This window comes from Rissa tridactyla, chromosome 1 (genome assembly GCF_028500815.1).
Source record: "Rissa tridactyla isolate bRisTri1 chromosome 1, bRisTri1.patW.cur.20221130, whole genome shotgun sequence".
NCBI lineage: Eukaryota > Metazoa > Chordata > Aves > Charadriiformes > Laridae > Rissa > Rissa tridactyla.
Window position 1 is genome coordinate 128,550,825 of NC_071466.1, and position 24,016 is coordinate 128,574,840.

The 24,016-nt window shown below is 45.9% G+C and overlaps 1 protein-coding gene across 2 annotated transcripts in view; it reads right to left on the minus strand.

Annotated features, from left to right (window-relative positions):
• LSAMP (limbic system associated membrane protein) overlaps window positions 1–24,016 on the minus strand; it is a 317,583-nt gene that overhangs the window by 101,912 nt on the left and 191,655 nt on the right. For both annotated transcript variants that reach the window (XM_054183002.1, XM_054182995.1), the window contains exon 3: window positions 15,510–15,635. In XM_054183002.1, the coding sequence (XP_054038977.1) occupies window positions 15,510–15,635 (126 nt within the window). The remainder of the gene's footprint in view (window positions 1–15,509; window positions 15,636–24,016) is intronic.

Consider the following 24,016-nt stretch of genomic DNA (forward strand, 5'->3'; position numbering starts at 1 on the left):
GCCAATATTTGCCACTGGTATAATCATTTTTAGGCTGGAAACATGTAACCTCCCTGTTTAGGTACAATTCTCTGTACAATTTCCAGATACTGACATCCTGGCTGTGAAGGCTGTGAACTTTGAGGAAGTCTTGAGGCCTTTCCAAACTATATGAAAAGAACTTGGGTTATATAACTGAGTTTATCCCCTGTCCCCAGCCCACTTTTTGTCATCAGTGTCATCCTTGTCAAGAGCAACTGATTAAAACGCAGTTGAGGTTTACAGACCAAATTATAAAATGAGAAATTCCTGCGAAAAGGTTCCACTTTTTGACTCATTCTCTCCTCCAAGCTCTGTAATACATACTTTCGTGAAAAACTGTTCCCTGAACACAAATTAAGGACTTTGAGGCATCTGGGCTATGTTTTTTTTCCTGCAGGGAAGTGTTTCAAGCGAGAAAGCTTAATCTTCAAGTAATCTGGGTCCTGATACACACACCTGTAGTGTCAAGTCCACAAATAATGGCAACCACAACCCTATTATATTTTAGCGTAAGTTAGGCCAATAATATGGGAAGTCTTAGACAATTTAATTCATCATTTTGGAAGAATTTTCAATGTAGACATTGTCTAAATGCCTACAAGCTACTGTGTGGGCAAGGAACTTCACAGTGGTCACTGTTTTCTGGATGAGAGCTGCAATAATGAAACACTTCTGCATCCCCATAACCAGAAATCATGAAAAACATTCACCCTTACAGAGAATAATCTTTTCCAGTACAGCTGGGGATTTAAGCCAACAACTTTGTGCAAATTCCAAGAAGCCATGAAAAAAGTTAGAAAAACATCTAAGGAATGAAATCAATCCATTTTTACAAGCTGCCCTCTGTTCAACACCTCAAAAGGGGTTTGAAACTTTTCAGGATGCTTCTAACTTGGTTTAAGTTAACACAAGTAATTTTTCAGACAGATCAAGTTTGGCTGAGTAGCCCAGATTTGGATGTACAGGTAGGTGCCAAGAGGTGTGTTACAACTTTATCTCTGTGAAGAATGCAGTCTCTTCAAAAGGCAGAGATACTTGGCTTTCCATTTAAGACACGGCACATTTTATTTTGACTACAGCAGCCACAGGAGTACTGGGGAAAAGACAATTTTATATGGCAAATCAGCTGACTAGATGGCTCACACACTCTCACATACATATGCAGATGACATTACTTGTCTTCTGGGATGTGAATAATGCCATAGATGAAACACACACACGGAATATTTTCTTAGAAGTGACTAATGCCTTAAATGACATACGCTGATACCAAGCCACATCTGATCATTTTTTAAAGGCATATGATCCACAAACAAATCAAGTTCCTGAAAGATACTCAACATCAGCTGTCACACGAGGAAGGAAGGAGAGAAGGGACTGACAGATAGATGAAGGAGATGAATGGTCAGTGGAGTTTTGGGTAGAATCTGCTGGTACATTACATATCAGATACAGGAGTAAGGGAACATTAATACCAGCATATCCCTCGTGACCACTTAGTTTCAACGAGAGAAACAAGGACATGGGCTCAGTGACTCGCCTAGCGCTCACCTAGAGAGAAGTGCAGCGACTCAAGGAGAGCAGAGGGCCCTGGAGGCTGTGGATAACTCAGCACCACTATTACTCTTTCTAAGGAGGGTATAAAACTCTTCTAGGGCTGGGGTGGCACCAAAGAGAACTAAAAAGAGAGTAAAATGAATAAATAAATAACCTGTTTCTGCTGAAGGTCTGTGCAAACCGGGAACATTAAGGCTTTAGGAAGTCTGGGTTGACCGAGTTGTGCTGGAAAACCATCATGCATGTATTCTGCTCCGTGCCTGGTGTTATTCCAGCTTTTTAATGGGAGAACTACATTTGAGGGGTGCTCCAAAGCAGCAGTGGGGGGTACTGGCCCAGCTGGGAGGCAGGGCTGGGAGAGCAGGAAGGCTGTAAAGCACTGGTCTCATCCTCAGAGTTGCCCAACAACAGGAGCGTGAGTTGCTCTGAAGGCAAAAGGCCTCCCTTTTTCACCAGCAGAACTTTACAACCCTTTCCCCCGACACCCCTGTGACACCCTAAGCTCAAAGAGGCATAAGAGCTGGGCAACTCTTTATTCAACCCCCTCGCCCGCCTGTAGAGAGTTTCCTGGATACTCAGTGCCCCCTGCCCTCTTGTACACACTGACCAAACATCAGTGACAGAAGACCTGACACTTCATTTTTGCAGTCGGCCTTTGTTAAACTGCCTCCGAGAAAGCCCCTCTCCAGGGCATGGAGAACGGCCTTCTGGAGCAGCTGAGGGTTTCCCAGGAGGATAAAACGTACTTGTGCCCATGCCTGCGGCACCCCCTGAGCTTGACACTTTGAGGATGTCCCTCCTGGATAAGGCAGGAGTGCCTGATGTGCCTGGGGGAGTGAGGAAAGTCATGCACTGGACTTCTCCTTAGAAAACAGGAGGGAGAGCCAGGCAGAGCTGGGCTTGCTTGGCACTGGTAGCATCTCAAGGTCCTCCCACAGCAGTTTCCTGCTGAAACCCTCCCAATTCTTAATTCTGACTTCCCAGTCTACTAAATGCGCCAATGTGTTACTGCTTTAGCACTCATGGATTTGCTGGAGCTGCCCTTGCCCAGCATAACCTCCCTTGCCCACCCATGGTGCCGTATGCTGCTCTGCTGAGGCTTCAGCAGGGCTGGTTGTGCTCTCTCTGTTGACAGGACCCAACCTCATTGCTCTACGCAGCTGGATGGGTTAGAAGTATGCTATGGCACATTACCAAGAAAAGATGACTTCCCTCTGAGTACAAGTCTGAGTGAAGGATAGTAGGGACCCAAACCCTCTGTGACACAGGAGAAACTCAATCTTATGTGGAGAGGGGAACTTGGGACATTCGGTCTCCAGCTCGTGTATCAGCCTAGAGACTGGAGAAACACCCTCACTTCCAAACACATTCATGAATCCCAGACTGTCAGCAGAAAACCAGACAAGGGGCAACCCTTGGCTGCTTTTAAAACATTTCTACATTGATTCTTCCTTGAGATACAAAGCAGTGAGTGAGATGAAATCTCCTCTCACTCAAGCCTTATTTTTCATAATTATGCATCTTTAGTGTTTCATAACGACCAATTTAATCACTTTTGCCGTTTAGAGGGCTATAACAGCCAATCATGGTAATGGGCTTGGTATTTGGTAGGAACCATTTAACGCCCAAGAGCCCTTGTTCTGAGCCACTTGATGCCACTTAAGTTTGACAGACAGACTCTCATTAGCAGAAGTTGCAAAACCTCTCAGATGAAGCTCATTTCTTTTAAACAAACTCTGCTCAGTGATCCCCAAAGTCTCTGAGTGAGGAAATTTTTAGCTCACTTCAGATCCATGCAGGTCTGTGGAAATTAATCAGCATATTTCACCGTGCCAGGGGCTTTCTATGAAATTTCTCTGCTTTTCCTCCTTCCAGTTGTTCTCTCATACCTTGCGCGTAAGCTCTGCTCCCCTGTGGCCAGCCAGTGCCTGTCTCCTGAAGGGCCACCTGGGGTTGTGTGACCTTTCCTTTTCACACATAACCCTCTTGATGAGCTTCTTCTCCACGCTGACCAGCCTGCACCTGCCTCTAAGGGACAGCTCTCACAATGTGACTGTTTCTTGCTGGGGACAACCCAACACACATTTGGAAACCTTTAAAAATATCTACAGATCTCTGTCTGCTGCTAAAACTGCTGCCTTTGCCATTCCTGCCACCCCACCTGTTCTTTGGATAGTGATCCACAGTGCAAAAAAATAAAGCTCAGGGCATCCAAACTGCTTCAGACACTCACAAACATATGTGCAAGTCTACACCCCAACTCACACGATGCCCAACAGATTTGACGACACTCATAGTTCAACAATTCTGAAAGGGGGTGCTGCAGGTCGTGCTTGCCAGACACATGGAGAGAGGCTTGTGAGAAATCTAAGACTACTGCAGTAAGGGTCTGCAGGGAAGGACAGAGATTTTTACTCAAGGACTTACACAGCAGAAGGAATGGCTTCCCCTCCAAGGACTTTGTGTTCAACGGGCAGGCTAACAACTCAGCATTACTATCAAGGAAGGATGGCAGATCGACAATGTGTGGTTTAAACCCATTGAATCTGTTCACTTCTGCAATGTTCCCCAAGAACAGATTTGCCCTTTACATTTTCTCTCTTTCCCATTATATCTCAACCATTGTACATGCAATAAGTCTGGAAGTTGTAAATGTAGGAGTCCTAAAAGGAAAATACACTCATACAGGAACAGTTGTCTCTTGGGTGACAGAAGAAAGGCATATGTTGTGGCACAGTCTGATGGGACAGAGTAACATCTTACCCTGTGAACAGTCTGAATGCTTCAGTAAGGCAAAAAAAAAAAGCACAATATGTTGAGCTAAAGGAGGTGAAATCAGTCCTTAGAAAGGAAAACCCATATTCAACACTACCTGCAGCTAATGTCAACATCTTCCACACCTACTTCTGACACATGAAATGGTGACCTGAGAGAATGGACAGTGGGTTGCCTTTTATCTAAACAGTCTAAATGGGCCCTGTGTCTAAACCACCATGTTCAGATCAAGTACAACTAATGCAGTATTCTCAGTGCCATAATTAAAATGGACTCGGTGTTTCACCAGGCACACACAGACAAAACCACAACATTACAAGACACTGTGTGCACCTGTCCAAAGCCGGAGAGAGCATTAACCAATGTTATGATATATTACTTGAGAAATAGCCTGATGCCCCTTAATTAGAGGCCGCCTGCTAAGGTACACTCAGCAGGAGAAGAGTTAAGGTTGCATTTGTAACCTTAAATCTCACCTTACCTGGCTTGTGAGTACTTAACTGTGCAACTTTAATGTGTTCTTATCAGAGTATTTTTATGGAGCCATTATTAACATCAGTTAGATACAATCTAGCATTTCCCAGATCCCCTTTGTCCCTAGCCCTTACCTGAGCCACACATAACACAAGATTCAAAGGAAGCATTTAACTCAACCTCTGCTGTCATTCTCCAGACACCCGGCACCACTAATTCCCCAGCAGTTTCCTTAAACGGGACTAGAGTTTTGGTTGCTATCTTGCATGCCCTCGGCCAGCCTGCACATTGAAGGAAATCCTCTACTGATAATTAATAAGTTCCCCTGACACTGGCTGCTCATTAATCTATTATTTTACTCCTCTAATTACTTTTGTCTGTTCAAGTTAACAGTCTCCTTCCCTCGTCTCACACAGGAGGTGCTGCGTGGCAAATGTGACTTTTCTTTGTCCCCAAGTCCCTTACAGCCCCTGCTCTTTGCATGGGCTCAGAGACCCATCCTGGCATTTCCTGAGGCACAAGCCAGCCTCTCACACGGAGAGACTTGCCTCTCCATGTGCCTGTATTGCACCCAAGTTGCAGTACATGCTGCTCCAGCTTCTGAGCTGGGGCTCGCTGAGGGAATGTGTGGAGAATGTGGACTTCCCATCTCCACCTGTGTCATCCCCTGGAAACCTCCCAAGAGCTGCAAGGAATCCTTCTCACAGCAGTCAAGTGGTTGTAGATCTCCCCACAGGAAATGGAGGCACTTACAATTTCACAGTGCAAGGACCACCTATCTATCTATATATGCCCTGACTTCCTTTTTACAATAGCAGCCTTTACCCAAAGACTAATAGTCAGCACAAATTAACTTTAAGTCCCTTGGGCAGAAGGGGAGACAGAAGCAGGAACCAATTATTTATTTGCTTGGAAGATGCCCAAGTACAGCAGAGATAAACGCAGCAGATACAAGTGAGCGTGCTGGAGAGACGCCGGAGTTGCAAAGTTTGAAGCCTGATCTGAGCTTCTGCACTTCAGGGAATTTCTGAAATTTTGACTTGTGTCACAACTGACACTAAAAATACTTATTCTCTGTCCCCTTCGTGCAGCTGTAGTTTAGGTTGTACAGACAGGCTTTGGACAGCTGTACAGATCCATGCCCCACAGTCAAAGGATGGCAGGTACAATATGACTCAGAATACTGCCTTTCTTCTCCCCAGCTTTTATTTTTCATGCTTACCGCTATGTTTCACAATTCTACCATTAAGGAAGTGCAAGCCTTTGAGATTGGCGCATAAGGCTGGTAAACATCAAAAAGCTTACCTGTGCAGCAAAAGGCATGCACAGGCACCAGCACGGTGAACATACAAATGAACACATAGTAAAATGCTCACAAATAATGCATACAGCAACGTGCACCTGCATACTCGTGTGGCTTTTACAGATCTACAACCTGCACAGCAGCTAAGGACGGTGGTAACAACATATGCTGACCGTTACGGTACACGTACTGAGATGACCCTGCCAGCAGTTCTCAGCCAGACACATGCTGTCAGTCAATACGACGACAACTGAAATCTCTCACGATCGATGCCTTTCCCAGGCCATCATTACCTGCATTACACTTTTTCTTGCTTGCAGCTTGTGCTGATCCTTTGTCAGGATATGCTCATCCTTGAATTGGCTCAGGTCACCCCAAACTGAACGTGAACTTACTTCAAAGGCTGCTTCAGATGGCAGCTCCTCTTGCTTCCCTGGATGAGCCTGCACTCACCATCCCCTCCCAGCCTCCCTGCTTTGCTCCCGCGCTGCAGTAACACTGTGGTGGGCACTCATTGCGAGTTTACGAGAAAGGATGATTTGTTCAGCCAGTGCATGAAAAAATACCGAGTGCATGAGAAGAGTCATATTTTTCAGGCGCTGTTCAGAAAGAAAAAGTAACCGGAGAAGAAATAAGAACACCACTTTTGAACATGCACCTCCTAAAAAAATCCCTGAATCATGTTTTCAGTCTCTCATGTTTTTCTTCAGATGGGAAAGGGAGGGATGTTCTGAAGACACATTTCTGAAATGCTCAGAAAGGAGGCTGGGGAAGAGAAAAAGAGCACAAGTGTTCACAACACCAGGGCCTGCTGCAGCCTTGCATTACCAAAATAGCTCACTGCCTTCAGCTGGGAGACTCCCACTTCCCACTACAACTATATTCAGAGCTGGGAAAAAAGCTCCACACCGCAGGAGGCTGAGTAACACCTGACCTTGCTGTGGTCATCATGGCAAGCAGGTTTGGGATGTCTTGTCCCCAAAGCTGGCTTTTTCTTTGCCCTAGGTCTATCTCTGTTCAGGAGATTCTTGCAAATAATCCTTCTTTCCCCTGCATCCCTCCATTCTCTCTCTCTCACTATTTCCCAGCTATCAATAGAGCTGGGATATATAAGCCAAGCGGCTTCATTAGTGGGATTGGTGTGGGGGTAGACGCAGAGCAAGAGACAGTCAGATGACCGTGCAGGAGAAGCTGGAAGGGGTGAAAGCTTTGGGGCTGTACGGAAAACTCCTTCCAGACATCACTGTCCTGGCAGGACCCGTGTGCTGCAGTAGATGCTGTCATCCATGCTCACCAGGGTCCTTAGATGAAAGGAGACAGTAGCTCTGGCTCCAATTCAGAGTATATCAGGCCCTGAAGTCAGTGAAGCCACTGAGATCAACTGAAGTCACGCTGAAGCCACATAACAGCATAACAACAAAAATCGTGAAGTCTCTCTCTTTAAATGAAAAAAATGCAGGGAACAGCTATAAGCTACTACCTTAACTTTCCCCTTTTATTAGTGTGTCTCTCTCCTACTGTGAAGAGAGTGAGAAATATGCTTGCCTAAAGTGAAAGTACTTATAGATTACAGCTACAAGGGGTAAAATACCGCAGCCTCTCCATTTTCTTCTTACGGATAGCTTTCTTAAGGATGTTTGAATTGAAAGTATTAAAGTTAAAATGCTGTGATTTTTTTCTCCCTTTAATTCACACTCAACCTCCCTGTATCTTTACAAGCACATTTAAATTTTCAGATGCAAACTACAGCTGTAAACATGGAGCTGCCAGTGGGGAAGATGACCTCCAGATGGGAGGGGAAATGCGACCCAGTCCTAAAATATCAGCCTTTTGCCCCCGTGAACTCAGAGACCCTCTGTCACCAAACAAGAAGCTCCAAGCACGAGACCCAAAGCAGACTCATTAGTTCAGATCACTAGAGGGAGACACAATAACACACACGCACTGTCAATGTCTTGCACTCAATAACATTCTCTCCAGACAATTTGTTTTGCTGTAGTTGACTACTTATAGGTAGGATACAAGAGTGCTTGATGGCAGGTTTGGAGCACAAGGAAGGCTGGTAGGAAGGAGGGCAAGACAGACAGCATCTAGCACCCCAGGCAGAGCAAGCAGCAGACCTTTCCTCTTTTTGTCCTAGTCATGACGGGAAAGTCCCTTCATTTCAATAGGTTTGTGCTGGTGGGAACGATGGAGAATACGGTAACGTTCATCAACCTGCTGCTAAGATCCTGCTTATGGTAGTGTATGGCCATTTCTTGTCCTGTCATCATTAATCATGGAAGATTTTGAACTGTCATCTTCTTGGGTACTCGGTGTTCACTCCCACCTCCAGTATTCATTGATCCTTCAAGACTGGCTCATGGAAGGAGGGGAGAGAAAGAAGCAGCTAGCTATTCCTGAAAGTCCCTACTAATCAGGAATGTCTCCATTGAGAAGTACTAGCCTTGAGGGTAGAGGTAGTGACTGCACAGCACTGCACAGACAGCAATATTACAGCATGCAATGAACTAGAAAAATGCTGCTCTTATGTAGGTGGATGAAAGTTCTCACATGGACACAAACCAGCTCAGCCTTTAAAGCACCATGGAAAAGACTCTAACACCATGGCTGACTATAATTGGTACCCGTCTGGGAGAAGGAAAAATGGAGGCAACTCTACGAGACTCCAACTAGCTGTAAAGAACAGCATTTCTGTTGCAGGAAAGCCACTAACTTGGTACACAACTGCCACATCTTCCCAGCAACAGCACAGAAAATCTTGTCAGAGGTGGAGCAGTCAAGCACTGATAAGAAGACTCCAGATGTTCCCCTCCAACCACTGCTGAAGGCAGCAGGGCAAATTCCTTCCTTGCAGCAGACTTATTCACCTGTTCCCCAGGGAACTGTGGAGGGATCTCTGTGCAGTGTATGTCTCCCTCTGGGCACAGAAGGAAGAAATCAAAGCTCTCCAGTCTGTTGGGGAGTGAGCACATGCAGGACTTAAGCTTATTATAGGTGAGAAAAGGAGCAGGGGGCCTCCTGCTTGTGGGCCATGTGCTAAGAAGTGGACTTCTAAAAAAGTAAAAAATGCGTAGCCAGCGGAATTGGGAAGCAAATCGGTTGAAACAACTTTGAATGCATTCTGGAGAAGCCCTGAAAGAGCTGAAACATTGGCTTGTTTCCCAGGCTCCTTGTGAGCCAGCATCCTTTTCTTTATTTTTCCCCTATAATGTTGGATAAGATGAGGACTAGACCAAGAGAGAAAAAGACACCTCAGACAGAGTCCTAAAACAAAGAGAGAGTGTATAAGAGGCAAAGTGAGAGGTCTTTGTGGAAGGTGTGACCACATTTTTGCCAGAGAATATTTTGAGGGTGCAAGAAAAAAAATAAAGGAGGAAAAAGAGACCTGGTTAAAAATCATCAGTTGCTTACCAGCATCCTAAAATGCAGGGTCAAACAAATACCTTGTAAATCTAAAATTTCCTGATCGGACAAAAGCAGATAGAAGGGGAAAAGGACGTGACATCAGAAGAGCTGTCACAGTAACACCACGAAAAAACCCCACCAAACCCAAACAACAGTAAAAAAACCCCAAACCACAAAACCCGCCCAAAACAACACTCCTCCTCCTCTTCACAGATGTTTTACTGAGGTTTAAAGAGTGCAGCAGAGAAGTGGGCTAAATCCAAATGGTTTAGATGACCAGAAAATCCCCTTCCTGCTCATCACCACCTAGCGCCTACAGGGTTGAGTTGTGGTAACTCTGGCTGAGGGGTTTCTGTTTGTTATCTTCTTTGGTCATAAACTGGCTTCTCCTGTGCAACACGAAGTGCACTAGCACGGCTTCCGGCTTAGACAGCAATGAGAGGCAAATAAACACAAGACATAAAGATCAAAGTTGCCCATGTGAACTATGTAGCCATCTTGACTCTTAAGCTCCCTGCTTCCTTCATGTTCAGTGTTCAGCCCTACAAGGAGACTGGCATGCACTGAATGAAGATACATGAGTGAGCGGGGGTGTGAGATAATCTGTCTCCTTCAGTTTATGTCTCATCCTGATCTCTAGTAATTGAGCCCCAAAGCATGAAGTTTAACATCCTTTTCAATATTTCTGTTGTGAATAACAAGAATATCCAGATTTGTTCACATTATCCTCAGGAACACACAAACTGTTTGAGTCTTGCCAAGTTCTCGTCTTTAAATAACTTTCCATGGCAATGAGTTCTACAGCTGTTTATAAACATATTATATGTATACCATCTCAATTACACAGAGCATGCAGGCACTATTCTGTATTCTCTATCCCTTCTAAACTTCCCAGGCTATGGTAAATTCTCTAAGACTCAATAAGAATTTCTAGCACCCTCTAGGGAGAATCAGACTGGCATATTTGACAAGCCTTCCCATCTCCTTTCATTTTATGCTGTGACATGAAACTCAGGTGTTGCAATCAATACTTACCTGCTTTGCTCTAGACTGGTTTTTATGCTGTGATTACCACTGTAATAACTAAGCTCCTTTTTGAGCCAAAGTGGGTAATCTTTAGACTGTCAGGTGGAATTTGGGAGAATCCAGACTGTTCTCTATCAAATGGCCTTGTTGGGCCGAGGCTGGGGAAGTTGGATCAGGAATGAGACACCTGGTGATTTTATACAAGTTTCACACTCTATAGTTGCTCTAGGAAAACGGAATTATTTGCTCCGTAGCTGGTTATGCACAACCAGTAAAAGCCTCAACTGTTCAACCTTGCGCTGAGCCCCATAGGGATCAATATAGCTTTGTCTCCCTGCCACCACCTCTCAGGCTGCCACCACACATGGGTACCAATCTCACAGCACTTGCCACGGTGCCCATGAGCGAGGCCCTTGGGGAGGTTTCAACCAATGATGCCTTGTGGGAAAGAAGCAGACACTTCTTTCTGAATAGGACTGTTTCTGTTAACTTGAGTACAAGCTGCTCAGGACAGGAGCTGCCTTTTCCTTCTGTGTTTGTCTGCCCATCCAGGACAGCAGGCTTGGCAGTGAGATCTCTGGTAACGCAAAGACCTTGCAACAACTGTCCATGTTCATATTGCTGCTAATCCAATTCACAAGGGGCCGTTCTTTAGGGCTTCCGTTGAGAAGGAGTTTATTGATAAGAACATGAACATACATGAATCTTTATTTTTCCCAGGAAGCTCTTTTTCAGTCAACCAGGCATTCAGCATTGCTCTGAATAAGATGGAGAGATGAGGAATGATAAATGTTAAAGCCTCTGGACTGTGATCTCAGCAGCTTATGGGTAGGGAGAAGTCGCATTAGCCTGAATAAACATAAATCAAGAAAGACGTGAAGTAAAACTAAGATGAGCTCAAAAGCAGGCAATGCCTACCATCTGTAAACCATCTTACTGGATTCTTTTCTTGGCTGTGTTAGCTGTTATCTTGGTACAGGGAAAACAGAGCATCTCCTAACATAACTACCCATAGATGGGTAGGCTGCCTGTGGTAGCTCACACAGAACGTGTCAGCGTGATAAATGATATATAACCCTGAGCTGGGACCCTGTCCAGGCTGTGGTGCAACTACTGGAAATTTGATTGGACTGCATTCGGTAAGAAAAAATAATCTATACCTTTGTGGGCCGTGGACCACGTAGGTTATGAGTTAATATTAAGGAGAAGAAAACAATAGGATAACACCCACTCCTCACACAACGTCACAGAGGAGGAAATCTGGACTTTGTCCCTTTCAAGAGATGAGAGACTATAATATATCCCCATGTGAAATATTTCTAACACTGACATGTGCTAACTCCCGTAGTCTGTGTAGGAAATTATCAATACTCATCCAAACTCTAACTGAACAAATCACAGTTTCCTGACAAATCCAGTTCAGAGGGCTGCTATGGTCTTTTCCATGGTTTACCATCACAAACCGGGATGGCAAAAGTCATAGTGCACGGCCTGTGGCTTATGTCCTGAACCCCAGGAAAGGGATCAGACTATGAGCAGGGAGGTGCTGGCCTGTTGCTAGAAGCTGCAGGTCAGCGATCCCAGAAGAGAGCTCTGCTGACTGGAGGAGAAGAGCTAATGAAGCTGTTTGTGCTCCCAGGCAATGACTATTAAACTATCCACAACTAGTTCAACCAGGCTGCCAATGTCCTACAGCATAATAGCCTGTCAGATAAGGAAGAAAAGGGTCTGGTTAACTCTCTCCACCTGCTCTGCCAAAGCCCAATCAGTCAATGATCTGAAGAGGCATGGAAGTGGAGAGCGAGGACTGGCATTGTTCCAAGGAATGCCATTCCTACTTTCATTAAATTAAAGCTGATCTGTATTTTCATTCACCACCAGAATTATTAAAGCATTTTTCCCCTTACCTGCCTTCCTCACAGGTGTCAGTGCTACAGTCAACAGTCTCAGCCACACTTTAGCTATCTCATAGGGTAAGGAGGGAGTTGCTTCAGGGCTTGGGGACTTATAGTTGACGTGAGAAAAATGCCTAGTTCAACTGCTCACTGAAGGACCAGCAAAGGAAGCGATATACCATTTTATAAAGCGATTTTTTAAAATTCCCAGATAGGCAGATGAGTGGGCTATGATCACTCCTGAGGCCCAGCAGCATTTAAATGAACTACCATATGCATCCTGCCTTCTTTGCGTAAGTAGCAACACTGCTTTCCCTTTGCATTTGTATCTTCCACTTCCCATCCAACAAGAAATAAATAATTTCTGTAGTCCTAACTCAGGTAATTAGCCAACACTGTTGATGAAATGAATGAATGAAAGAAATAGCAGACAAATTCGCGAATGAAGTCCTTGAGGAGGGTGCACCAAGAAAAAGTAATTTGGCCCTCTCACCCCCCAATGCTGGTTTAATTTCACAACCTGTCCATTCAAAACCTCCTACACAAGCTCAGTAACACTCATTCTTCCAGTTCTGCAGTCACAAATTTAGCCGCAAAGAAATCCAAGGAGAGAGATGTATTTTAGAAACTTTTACAATGATCAAAAATAGCTCTTTGATGCATAGCAGATGTCTTCAAAACTAGCATAAATGGAGCCAAAATGCCTTACAGTTCTGGAAAAGGGAGATTCCAAGATAAGACGTGTTTCTAACTGCAGCAGCTCTGGAATAGATTTGGAATTTATATTAATTGTCAACCTCAAGGAAAACATTTAAAAGAAGCCCTTCTGTCCCCCATTTTGGGATAAGTGCCTTATTGGGCTACATGCTGCTCAAAGACTTGATGTCTGCCTGAAAACAGTTCCTCTGTACCCGTAAAAGATAACAGATGGGTTGAGATAAGGAAAAAGAGAGAGCACAACAAGCAGTGAGACATGGAGGTGACAGACGGGGGACTGCCTGCCCTTCTTCCCTGGCTCTAGTCAGTTAGGAAGCGGGTGCATGGCAGGCTTCACTGTAGAGGGGAGGACTGAGGACGGATTGGAAGGGGGTCAGTGAGACGGCACTGAGGGATGCTAACAAGGCAACACCTCTGAGACACGCAGCAGAGGAGAAAAAGCGTGAAGGGGTATGCTGGAAAACTAAACAACAGACCCAGGAAAACTGACCCTGGAATGAAAGCGGGGATGGGATTCCCCAGTCCTGTTGCTCACCAGAATGAAGATTTGCTTTCAGGAGCATTTTTAAAAGGGAGAAAAGCAGTCTGTGTCTGATACAATGGAGTAGGCGGTACAACTGGGAAAAAAAACAAAGCACGAACACGCAACCAAAGTGATGAGTCAGGACATGAATCTTCTTATTACTGCTTTGAACAACACATCTCACATGTACCAGGCCTTAGTCTATATGAAGATTTAAGCTAGCATCCTTGTAACACCTTTAACTTGGACAATGTTAGGCTGTGCTCATGGAATAGCTAGGGAGTGCCTCCTACTTGAATACAAGAAAGAGTTAGAGGGAGGAATGAAAGACTGATGCAGCAGTAAGATGGAAGATTTGATATGAAATAAATCTTAAGAGCAGAAATTCCAGAGCCAGAAGATTCTGTATACATAATTAAAGGTGAAAAAATAGGTTCTATTCCCCTATATTTGCAAATGGCACAGTCATGCTTAATAATGAAAATAGCAGAAGAGGAAAGTCAGGTAACAATGATAATACCAGAGAGGAGTAGTGCTCTCCTCATCACCTCTGCTCCTCCCACCTCTTCCTGGCAGTTTTTCCCCATCTTCCTTCTTTTGGTGTTGCAAGAAATGGGCCAGAAACGCAAATTTCATATCTGGCTTTCATATACATGAAAGCTCAGCAGCACTTTGGTTTGGCTGAAGAGATGAGACAGGAAATCTGAATAACCCCAATCTGAACCACAGGCCCCAAATCCTGAGGCTTCTGGATGAAGCCCTTGGATTGAGCTCTGTTCCGATGTGTCTTTCTACCTCTCTCTCTCCAACCTGCTTTCTGCAATGCTCTCCCCTTTTCTAGCTGCTGAATTGCAACAGATAGCTTGATTGTCTGTAGCACATACAGAAAGCTTGTGCACCGCCTACCTCAAGCCCTCTTTAACCCTTTACATGTATGGGAATAACACAGAAGACTATTCATAGGGAGCTAATCAATGCTTTCCCCACACATTTCAGATGAAAGAATATCTGACGGCAAAAGAAATCAGGTAGAGAGTTCTTCTCTCTTCAAAGGACATGATACAGAAGAAGAGAAACCTATCTCCTGTTCCCATCCCACTTATAAATCTTTAGGGGGTGAACGTTTCCTTGCAACCCAAGATGCTAACCCCACGGAGTCTGACTACTGAAAAAGATATTCTCCTTCCAAGCTTGCCACGTCCTTGAGCGTGGAAGGCACAGTTAGGTAGCAGAACAAAGCTAGTGAATTCTCCTTTATTCTGTCTCCACCCTGCTCTTCACTCATCTTGCAGATCAAATGCCTTCTTTACTCACCTTACAAGACATAGGAAGACTGTCTGCCAAAGTGGAGAGGAACATGAAATAACGTGTGCCACTGTTTGCCTCTCCCTTTTAAGGCAAATCAGTGGGAAGCAAATGCCATGTATTTTGGAAAGAACATCTTCTATGTAATATCTAAACAGAAATCCTTTCCCCTCTGGCACCACCTGCGTTTTGTCTCCACCACCATGCTGTGCATTACCAGCAGTAGAGACTGGGACAGCTAGACGAAGACCAAATCTAAATAGAATTACAGGTCCAATTCTGTAGAGCACCTACTGAAGTAATTTCATTTGTTCCTTCGGACAACCTGGTTATCGTGCCTGGGGAATCACACTGCAAAACAAGCTTGTAGTGCACTTAAGATTCTTGCCACTTTTTTACAGTTGCCTGTATTGCTACTGAAATTTTCTGTTGATGTTGGAAGAGAAGGAAACTACTGCACAGTTCACAAATCAGCCATGCAGTCGAGTCCAGTTCAGTCTCTTACCTGTTGGGGTGAGGTGCCTCCAGGTGATGACAGGCTCAGGACGTCCATTTGCCATGCAAACCAGGGTCACGTTGCTGCCCTCATTCACGGTGATGTCCGAGGAGATATTAGAGATCTTTGGTGGAACTGTGAAAACAAAATAAAGTTGGACCTCATTATCCTGACTTCTGAAGGGCAGCCTGTCTGACTCATTAACCTACCTACCTATTAACCAGCGGCTGCCACACATTCCTCTCACACTCCTCATACTACCTGGGTTTCTGAAATAATATCAGGATATACTACTGTTTCAAGGATCTGCAAGTAAAAATGGCCTTTGCTGCAACTGTGATGCTTTTTGGTTGGACAGCTTTGGGGGCCTTCATAAAATAACCTCTAAGAACTTGCCTGACTGCCCCAAGGCTGCACACAAGGAGCCAGCAGGCTCCAAGCACTATCCCAGCCCATTTTTACACTCCAAACAGTCCCAGATGCAGGCCCAGTCCAAACAGTCCCAGTTCTACGGCCTCCTGCAGGGTGCCAGACCTCAAGGCACTGACTCAGAGGCTGTATTAGTTAATGCTACCTTCCACGGGCACATAAAACCCATGCTGCTAGCCATGACTGCTGCTCACATAACCAAATGCTCACCGGGAATTGAACCAGAAAGCTGTTAAGCTCATTTCTGTTGCACCTGCCATGACAAGATGAGGAGCAGGGACACGCGCTGTGGCTAATGGGAATTTGCTGAAGGAAGGCACCACGGAGACAGCAGGAAGGTTTCTGCAACATCTTTCAGCCAAGAGGGATCCCCAATGGGCTGCCTGCAGTAGGTAGCTTCTGGCTGACCACACCTCACATGGCACAGCACCAAAAGCATGGTAGGGTCTTTAAAGATTCACAAGACCAGCCATGATTTGGGCATTCAGGACCCTTAAAGACCTTCCAGGCTAACTAAGTTTGTGTCATGGGACCAGAGTGACCATGCTGGAACCTGAACAGGTACCTCCAGGTGTGGAGCATGCTGGTGTACCAGCCTCCAGGCAGATCAGGCTACTGCAGTCTCTCCTCTCTTACATCCATGTCTTGTTTCCACGCTTCACACCCTGAAGGTGGTGAGGGAGTTTTACTAAAAAGGAATCTTCTAAATTTTATTTTTCTTTTAATATATTTTCAGCTTCCGAATTTGTGTGTAGCAAGGAATGAAACAACATCATTTTCTGCTTGCTTACCACAGAGTAAACAGACAGCAGCCACCCCTTCCCCCTCCTTGGCAGGAGCAGCTGATGGTCCTTTTGAGGCAAAGCTGCCTACAAGCTAGGTGGGGAAAAGGAAATGAAGCTTAAAGAGAGCAACTCACTACTTCCAGCTGTGTTGCTGGATTTGTAGGAACATTGTTTACAACCCACAGCTCATTAGCCCCTCTCTCTAGGCCCCAAACTCATGGTCAATGCTTCAGCATCTATGACCATGGGACCCCCTTGGAGCAAAAGGGGCTCCCAAGCAGGAACAGGACCTGTCAAACAAAGCGAGGCAGACATGCCTTTGCCGACAGGCTCACTCACCTAGGCAAGGAGGGATTTAAACCAGGCACATGGGGGAAAGATTGCCATAATCTGGGGATAAGTGACAGCACAGAGGGCAGTGAGAAAGCAGATAGGGGCCAAACAAAACAGGGAAGGCTTTTGCACTGCCCTTGTGGAAGGAGAACAGTTGAGAGCCCATCTCAAATGCCTGTGCACCAGTGCAAGTATCCTGGTGAAAAAAACAGGAGGAATTAGATGTTCATGCAGATTTGCAGTGCTATAAACCCATTGGGATGCCAGAGATGTGGTGCGACAGCTCTCAGTACTGGCAGTGCTGTGCAGGATGGATACAGGCTTTTCACGAAAGACAGGCTGGAAAGGCAAGGAAATGAGGTGCTCTCTCTGCAAAGGAGTGGCTGGAGTACACCCAGCCCTGGGTGGTGAAGTGACTGGGAGTTTAGGTCTAAGGATGAGAGGATATCACAGTGTCACCCCTGTTGGTTAGTGCCTGCTAACAAGCATTTGATTAAGAAGGAGCAGTGGACAAAGCCTGCTTTAGCAAGATAGGAGAGCCTCACAATGAAGTCCCTAGTGAGGGACTTCAACAACCTGATATTTGCGGGAAGGGTGAAAGTGCTGGGCTAAAGCAGTCCAGGTGATGTGGGGGTCCAAGAGGTTCAGCACAAGTTAGCAGTATGCCATTGCAGCAAAGACCAAGCATCCTGGGTTGTATTAGCAAGAGTGTAGCCCCATAAGTGGAGGGAAGTGACATATCCCTTTCTACAGTGCTTGTTAAACAGCATCTGAAGCACTACATCAGTTTTGGGCTCCCCAGTACAAAAAGGCCATTGACATACTGGGGCAAGTCTACTGAAGGGCTCCCAAGATGGTCAGAGGGCTATAGCACGTGACGTACAAGGAGAACCTAAGAGTTGGGTCTGTTGAGCCTAAAGAAGAGAAGGCAGAAGGGAGATCTTATTGCTGTCTACAAATAGCTAGTGGGAAGGTGCAGAGAAGACAAGAGGCAGTCTTTTCTGAGAGGCGCACAGTGAACAATGAAAAGCGGCAAACGTGAGCTGCAGCATGTGGAAAATTCTGACTCAGAATCAGGAAAAAGCTTTTTTTGACCTCTTTTAGGTCTAAGACAGGAACAGGTTCCCCACAGAGGTGGTGGAAACTCCATCCCTGGTAATATGCAAAACTCACTTGGATGAGGCCCTCAGCAACCTGCTCTAACTGGCACCAGGAAGGAAGAAGGGACCTTCAAGCAGGTTTGCTGCTCAAGAGCTAGAATTGATGGCTGAAGCAATCAAAGCAAGGCACGTTGGCGGAATCGTTGACTGCACCAGGGTTCCCTTTCCTGAAGAGAAGGAATTTCAGAGCAGGGACACCTCCCTAGCAGCACAACACTGGATAAAGCAAAGCATAGCAGAAAATCAACCCCTTCCTCTCAAAGCAAAATACCCTGACAAACACAAGCTCTGCTACATTTTACATCGGCGATTCGCTGCGAGCTATCGGCAGTGTGTCTGCACACATAGGAAGATGTAGGAGGCAACAGAACAAAACAAAAACAAAATATTGGAGAATGCTGATGTCGTCAAAGAATTTGACCCCACCATATCGAGGGGTACATGAGAGTTTCACTGACTACAGATCCACGTTGTGCCTCCTCCCCCTTTATCACACACCCGTTCTGCACGGCAAATGCCTGGCAGCACAAAGAAACAATCACACAGTGGTCTTGGAAAGTAAGCAAATGCCTTTGACAACCCATATCCCAAAACTGCATAGAGGGCAGCAGAAAGGAAATACCCCATTTGGGAAATGAAATACCCTGCCTGCATCCTCCAAGAAATGCTTGTTGCTTGGTGTTTCACGGCACACCAAAGCAGAGAGGTGGCTTGCAGCATCACGCTGAAATCTGTCTCAGCACTGAGTCAGCAGGACTCAGAAGCACTTTCTCTTTCTTCTTTCTGTCCCACTGGATGAGGGAAGTCCCCCGTCTCATGGCTCAGGACAGACAGACCCCAGCCAGCAGAGCTGCAGCCTGGGAGAGCCCTGCAAGTTCTGGTGCAGAAATCCAAACTGTTACTCTTACTACAGGGAACAAACCAACTCGGAGCGCCACATCAGTCCAGTAGCAGCAGAGCTACCTGTAGTACATACTGCATTTCAGATCTGAGACCAACCTGCAGTGGAGAGGGCAGAGGGGCTTAGTCTGGGAAAGAATAGCAGCGGCTGCTGTTTTTGCGAGAATTGTGTCCTAGCCACTCTGCCATGCGACACAAGGATGGTGACTTTGGAGCGACTTCAGCGCAGCTTCTCTGGTGTGCTGGCAAACATAGGTAAGCAGAGCCCAGGAGTAGAACCATTGGCTAGACCACATTTCAGGGTTTTCATCTTAACCTCAAGGGATTAACATTCGCATCGGGAAAAAAGCCACGCAACAAACCAAGAAGGACTAAGCCCAAGCAGGACTAGTAGATGGAGGCCAGCCCGAGGTTCTAGAAGAATGGTGTGATGACAGCCAACACAGTCGAGGAGAGAGCAGTGAAAGCCACTATGGGGCACCAGCAACAGAGCTGCAGTTAGGACATGTGTACCCTGACACTTTCCAAAGCAGTCAAGTCATTTTAGTTCGCTGAGGATCAAGTAAACTCAGCAAATACAAACAGATCTGACCACGCAGACCAAACGCCCAAGAGATGTGTCCAGATGGTCATATCTGGCTCACCATTTTTTCAGATGAGGGAGAAAAGGGCATCCAAGGCTGAAATCCTGTTAGGAGTATAATGGCTGGTTCCTATCAGCTGCCACCTTCATCAGAGGGCAAAGGAAGGCTGAAAGGAGGGAGAATAGGGCAGGGAATAATTTCCCTGTGAATTTTAAACCTGGCTTGTTTCATCTCCTTAGAATCCAAAGCCAGCTAGCATTAAAAATGACTGGATCTTAGTGGACAGTAATTTCACTCAGATAAAAAGTCAGAGACTTTTAATTTTCAGGGTGTCAAGCCAGCGTGTTAAAATGCCAAAACTGTCAGCACCAGCAACAGTTAGCATTGCCTCCTCGGCACTTGTCATTACTTTGCACACACCTTTTTAGGACAATCTTAAAATGAGAAGCTTTGACCTTATTATTTTTTCCCGTGTGTGGGTTATGTTATGTTTTCACAGTTCCCCAACTGCTGGAAGGACTGTTGAGAATAAAACCTCCTGGGACCAGGATCTTCTGGGTGTTGCAGCCTCCTTTTGCCCAGCCATCTCTTGTTGACCCTCAACTGGAAAACCCTTTTGTGTCTGGCCTCTCTGAACCATTAGCACAGGCAAAACCACAGCCTGCAGACCCACAACAGGGGAAGCTTTAAAGCTAAACAGCGCTTTCAGGTGTTTTCATATTCCCCTTTAGAGGAGACCAGGGTGCTGCCGGACCCTTATGGCTGCAGGGACCATGGGATAGCGCTGCCAGGCTCTCTGGTACTGCTGAAGAGGATAAAATTGCCAGATTTTTATTCCTTTTCAGCATAAATGTAATATGGGGTTTCCATTACCCTGTGCTTAGGATCCCCCTGAATGGTGTGGGGAGCAGGTGCCGATGTGAAATAAAGTGTAGTACCCCACTGCTCCATCTCCACAGATGCAGGGTACCCTACCCATACCAGGGACAGATTCTGGAGGGCTGGAAATGAGCTCTGAGAAGAATGGCTTGAAATTCACATATTTGTTTCTTCTACATTTCACATTTACAGGACAAGCCTGATGCCAGCTCAGCATCTCATCTCACATGTCACTGACAGTAAATAACAAACCCCAAAGTAACCAGTAGCCATTCTTCTTGAGAAGCTCGCATTGGAAGAGAGAGGGGGCCTGCAAGGCAGGAGTGGGGCAAGGGCAGAGACGCTGTAGGATGCTCTGGAGTGGGAGAGCTGGGGGAGCTGTGGGGCAGGAGGGGTGCAAGGGCAGAGCTGGTGCGGGAATCCAAGTCCCAGGCAAGGCGCAGTGACAGAGCTAGGTAGCACAGGCCTGCGCAGAACCTGCTCGCACCAAGCCTGTTCTATTTAATTGCCATCAATCCTTCACTTTAGTGACAACTGCAACTCACATTAATTTAAATAATAAGAAAGACTGAGACATGAAAAATAGAGCACACTCCCCCAGCGCAATCACTGTTGCTCTCGAGATGAAAGCAAGTGATTTGTTTCTACAAAACATTACCATGTCTCAAAAACACCCGCTATTGCAGTTATTACAAACCAGGGGCCGCATATGGGAGGCAGCAAGGAAACCACAAACAAGAGAACATGCAAACGTCTACTGCTGTTATCCTTGCTGTCTATGACCCAAACCCATCAGAGCTCAAAACTCCTCCTGAGATAGCACCTGGGATCATGCGGGTGGGCTGGATCAGCTTTATCATTCAAGGCTATGGAAGTAGGCGAGGAGGGCGGCTACACCACTACTCTCCTAGTAAATGAGTCAGCCCAGTGGTTAAGAGATGTGAGTTCACATCAAAGAGGCCAGATCCGGAGTACCTTCCCAGGATTGCAATGGGAGATGGAACAAGAAAGCATTAAGGCCACCCTTGCTGAAGGATATAACTAGCAACGCTTCTAGAGGTCTTTTCCTAACTTAGCTTACACTGGAAGTCATGCCACAGCTCCAAAATGATTCCAATACCTGCCTTTTGATAAAGGCGTCCAGACACAACACAGGCGCCAAGTGGCATGAATGGGAACCACTGCTTAGCATAAGTGGTACTTATAGGCATGGGGCAGCAATTTCTGTTTCCTGCATCGGTTGCACTCCATTTTCATGATGCTTCACATAAGACCTCAGTGCAGGAGGATGGTGGGTTTGCAAGACCCTGGCAGGAAGCACAGGACTAGGTATTTGAAATGGGTATGGCAGGATGGAAAACGTGAACAGAGGGACATGGAGATCTAGTTGGGAGACAGCTCTGAGCCTTGTAAACACACTCACACGAAGTTCACAGTCAGATGGTGTGACTGCTCCCTTTGGGCAAACAGATCTTTGCATAAGACCCTTAGATGCAGTCTTATGCTGCGGGGCAGATACTCCTCAATCTGAAATAACAAGACTGCTTAACAGTCAGGTATTTTGTCAATAAGTTACAAAATACATTTAAAAAAGAAATATAGAGATCTTATTCCCACTCTACAGACCTAAGATACAGCAAGAGCCATTCAATCTCTCCAAGGCGCAGAAGCAAACAGTATTGAAAATAAGAAAGCCCATAAGCTCCATTTAAGTGCTCTAACTGCTTGTCGCAAGAAGGACACCTTGGATACAAATGGAGAAAGTCACTACAACCCCTTCCATATATGCTCATTAGTCAGTTGCTTCCTCCAGCCTATTTACCTTCATCTGTACTGGCAAGTAGGACCCCCACCTGTTGGAGGAAATTAAGACTCCTAACCACTAATGCCCAGGAGCCCCTGGCTTTCAGGGCAAAAAGAAAACATCAGGACTTCTCTCCAAAGTCAAAGGAACTTTGCAGCCACTAAAGCCCTCTGCAGGTGCCTATCAATTAGCCTCGAGAGTTCTCATTTCCTTGTCCCCAGCTCCCAATTAACAGCACTTTGCAACAAACACAAAGAAGCTAATAAGCCCCAAGGCAGAGGTAGGGGGGATGCTGACCATCACATGGCCCTTTAGAGCTGCCACCTCTGCTCACCACAATTAGGGGTCCTTTCCTGGGGCAATTAATTGACAGCAAATTGGCCTCATTAGTCACTGTTTAGTTAAAGTGTTTGGTGGGGAGAGAGGGCCTGAAGAAGGGGCTGAGCTGCTAAACACAACTAAATGGTTTAATTTCCCTCTTATGTGTGCAGCAGGCTAATCACAGGTCTTTACAGCCTAACAAGAAACAGCTTGTTGCTGCTAAGGTCCGCAAAGGGAGCAAGCTGAGGGCTGGAAAGTAAAATCCAGACACCCTTTGGGATGCAGCATACTAATGTTTCTGAAGCACTTTGCAGACAAAATGCGACATGAGACCCAAGATGTGTTTTTTACGGTCTGATTCATGCCGCAGCCTCAACTGGATGGAGACGAAGCTGTCAACAGGGTGGGAGGGCAGAGGGTGAAGTTGTTGAACTTCACTAAAGAGAGTAGACTGAAACATCTTTCTGACCTTCCTCTCTGCTAGGCTTGTTTTACCCTGCCAGCGCCTCACTTGGTGTTAAAGCTTCTGGTGAAGTAGAGGCAAATGTTGAAGGCTTGGTTTTGTTTTTCAATCCCCTGGGAACCAAAAACCTCTTGAAGTACATTACAGTGCTTTTACAAGGTGTAAAAAGTGTTTGTTTCTATTGTTGGAAAGGTGATGTTTTGCCACGTCCGTCCCTGGTGGCCTTTAGGGAAGGGTCTTTCCCAGCCAGAGCATTGAAACCACTGAAGAGATCTGTGTTTCCCAACCCATGTGTGCCCTCACACCGCTCTGCCCCGGTGTGGCAGATCTCCACCCAAGCGAGCATTGCTGCTGGTGCCAGGAGAGGCCAGGCCAAAGGAGGCACAGGGGCTGCTAGCTTGGGTCTTGGTGAGCTTCCCCCATGGTGCAGCTGAGCCTCACCCACTGAGACGCTACGCAGGAAATGATTCAAATCCAGATGGGGACCGTGCATATTGCACTGACTGGGAGCAGAGAAGCAGGCAGGATGCTGTAAATCAAAGCCATGTGGAAAGCCCTCCCAGTTTGCTGAGATGGGTAGCGTGTCAGAGCTAGCTGCATTTGAAAGAGAGTAAGAGCTGACAAGCCAAATCATTTTCTCCAAAGGAAGGCTCTGCCTCATCCAATATACAGTTAAGCGCCTGGACTATTTCCCTGCATAAAATCACATGGCAAACACTTCCAGTACATTGTTTCTTAGCAGAGAGCAGGATGGAGTGCAATCCTGTTAGACTGTCCCATCCATGAGCTGTTGGAAAAGTCAGCACAGAACTGGGCTCTGTTGCTTACGCTCATTCCCACCGATTTTATTTTTTTTTA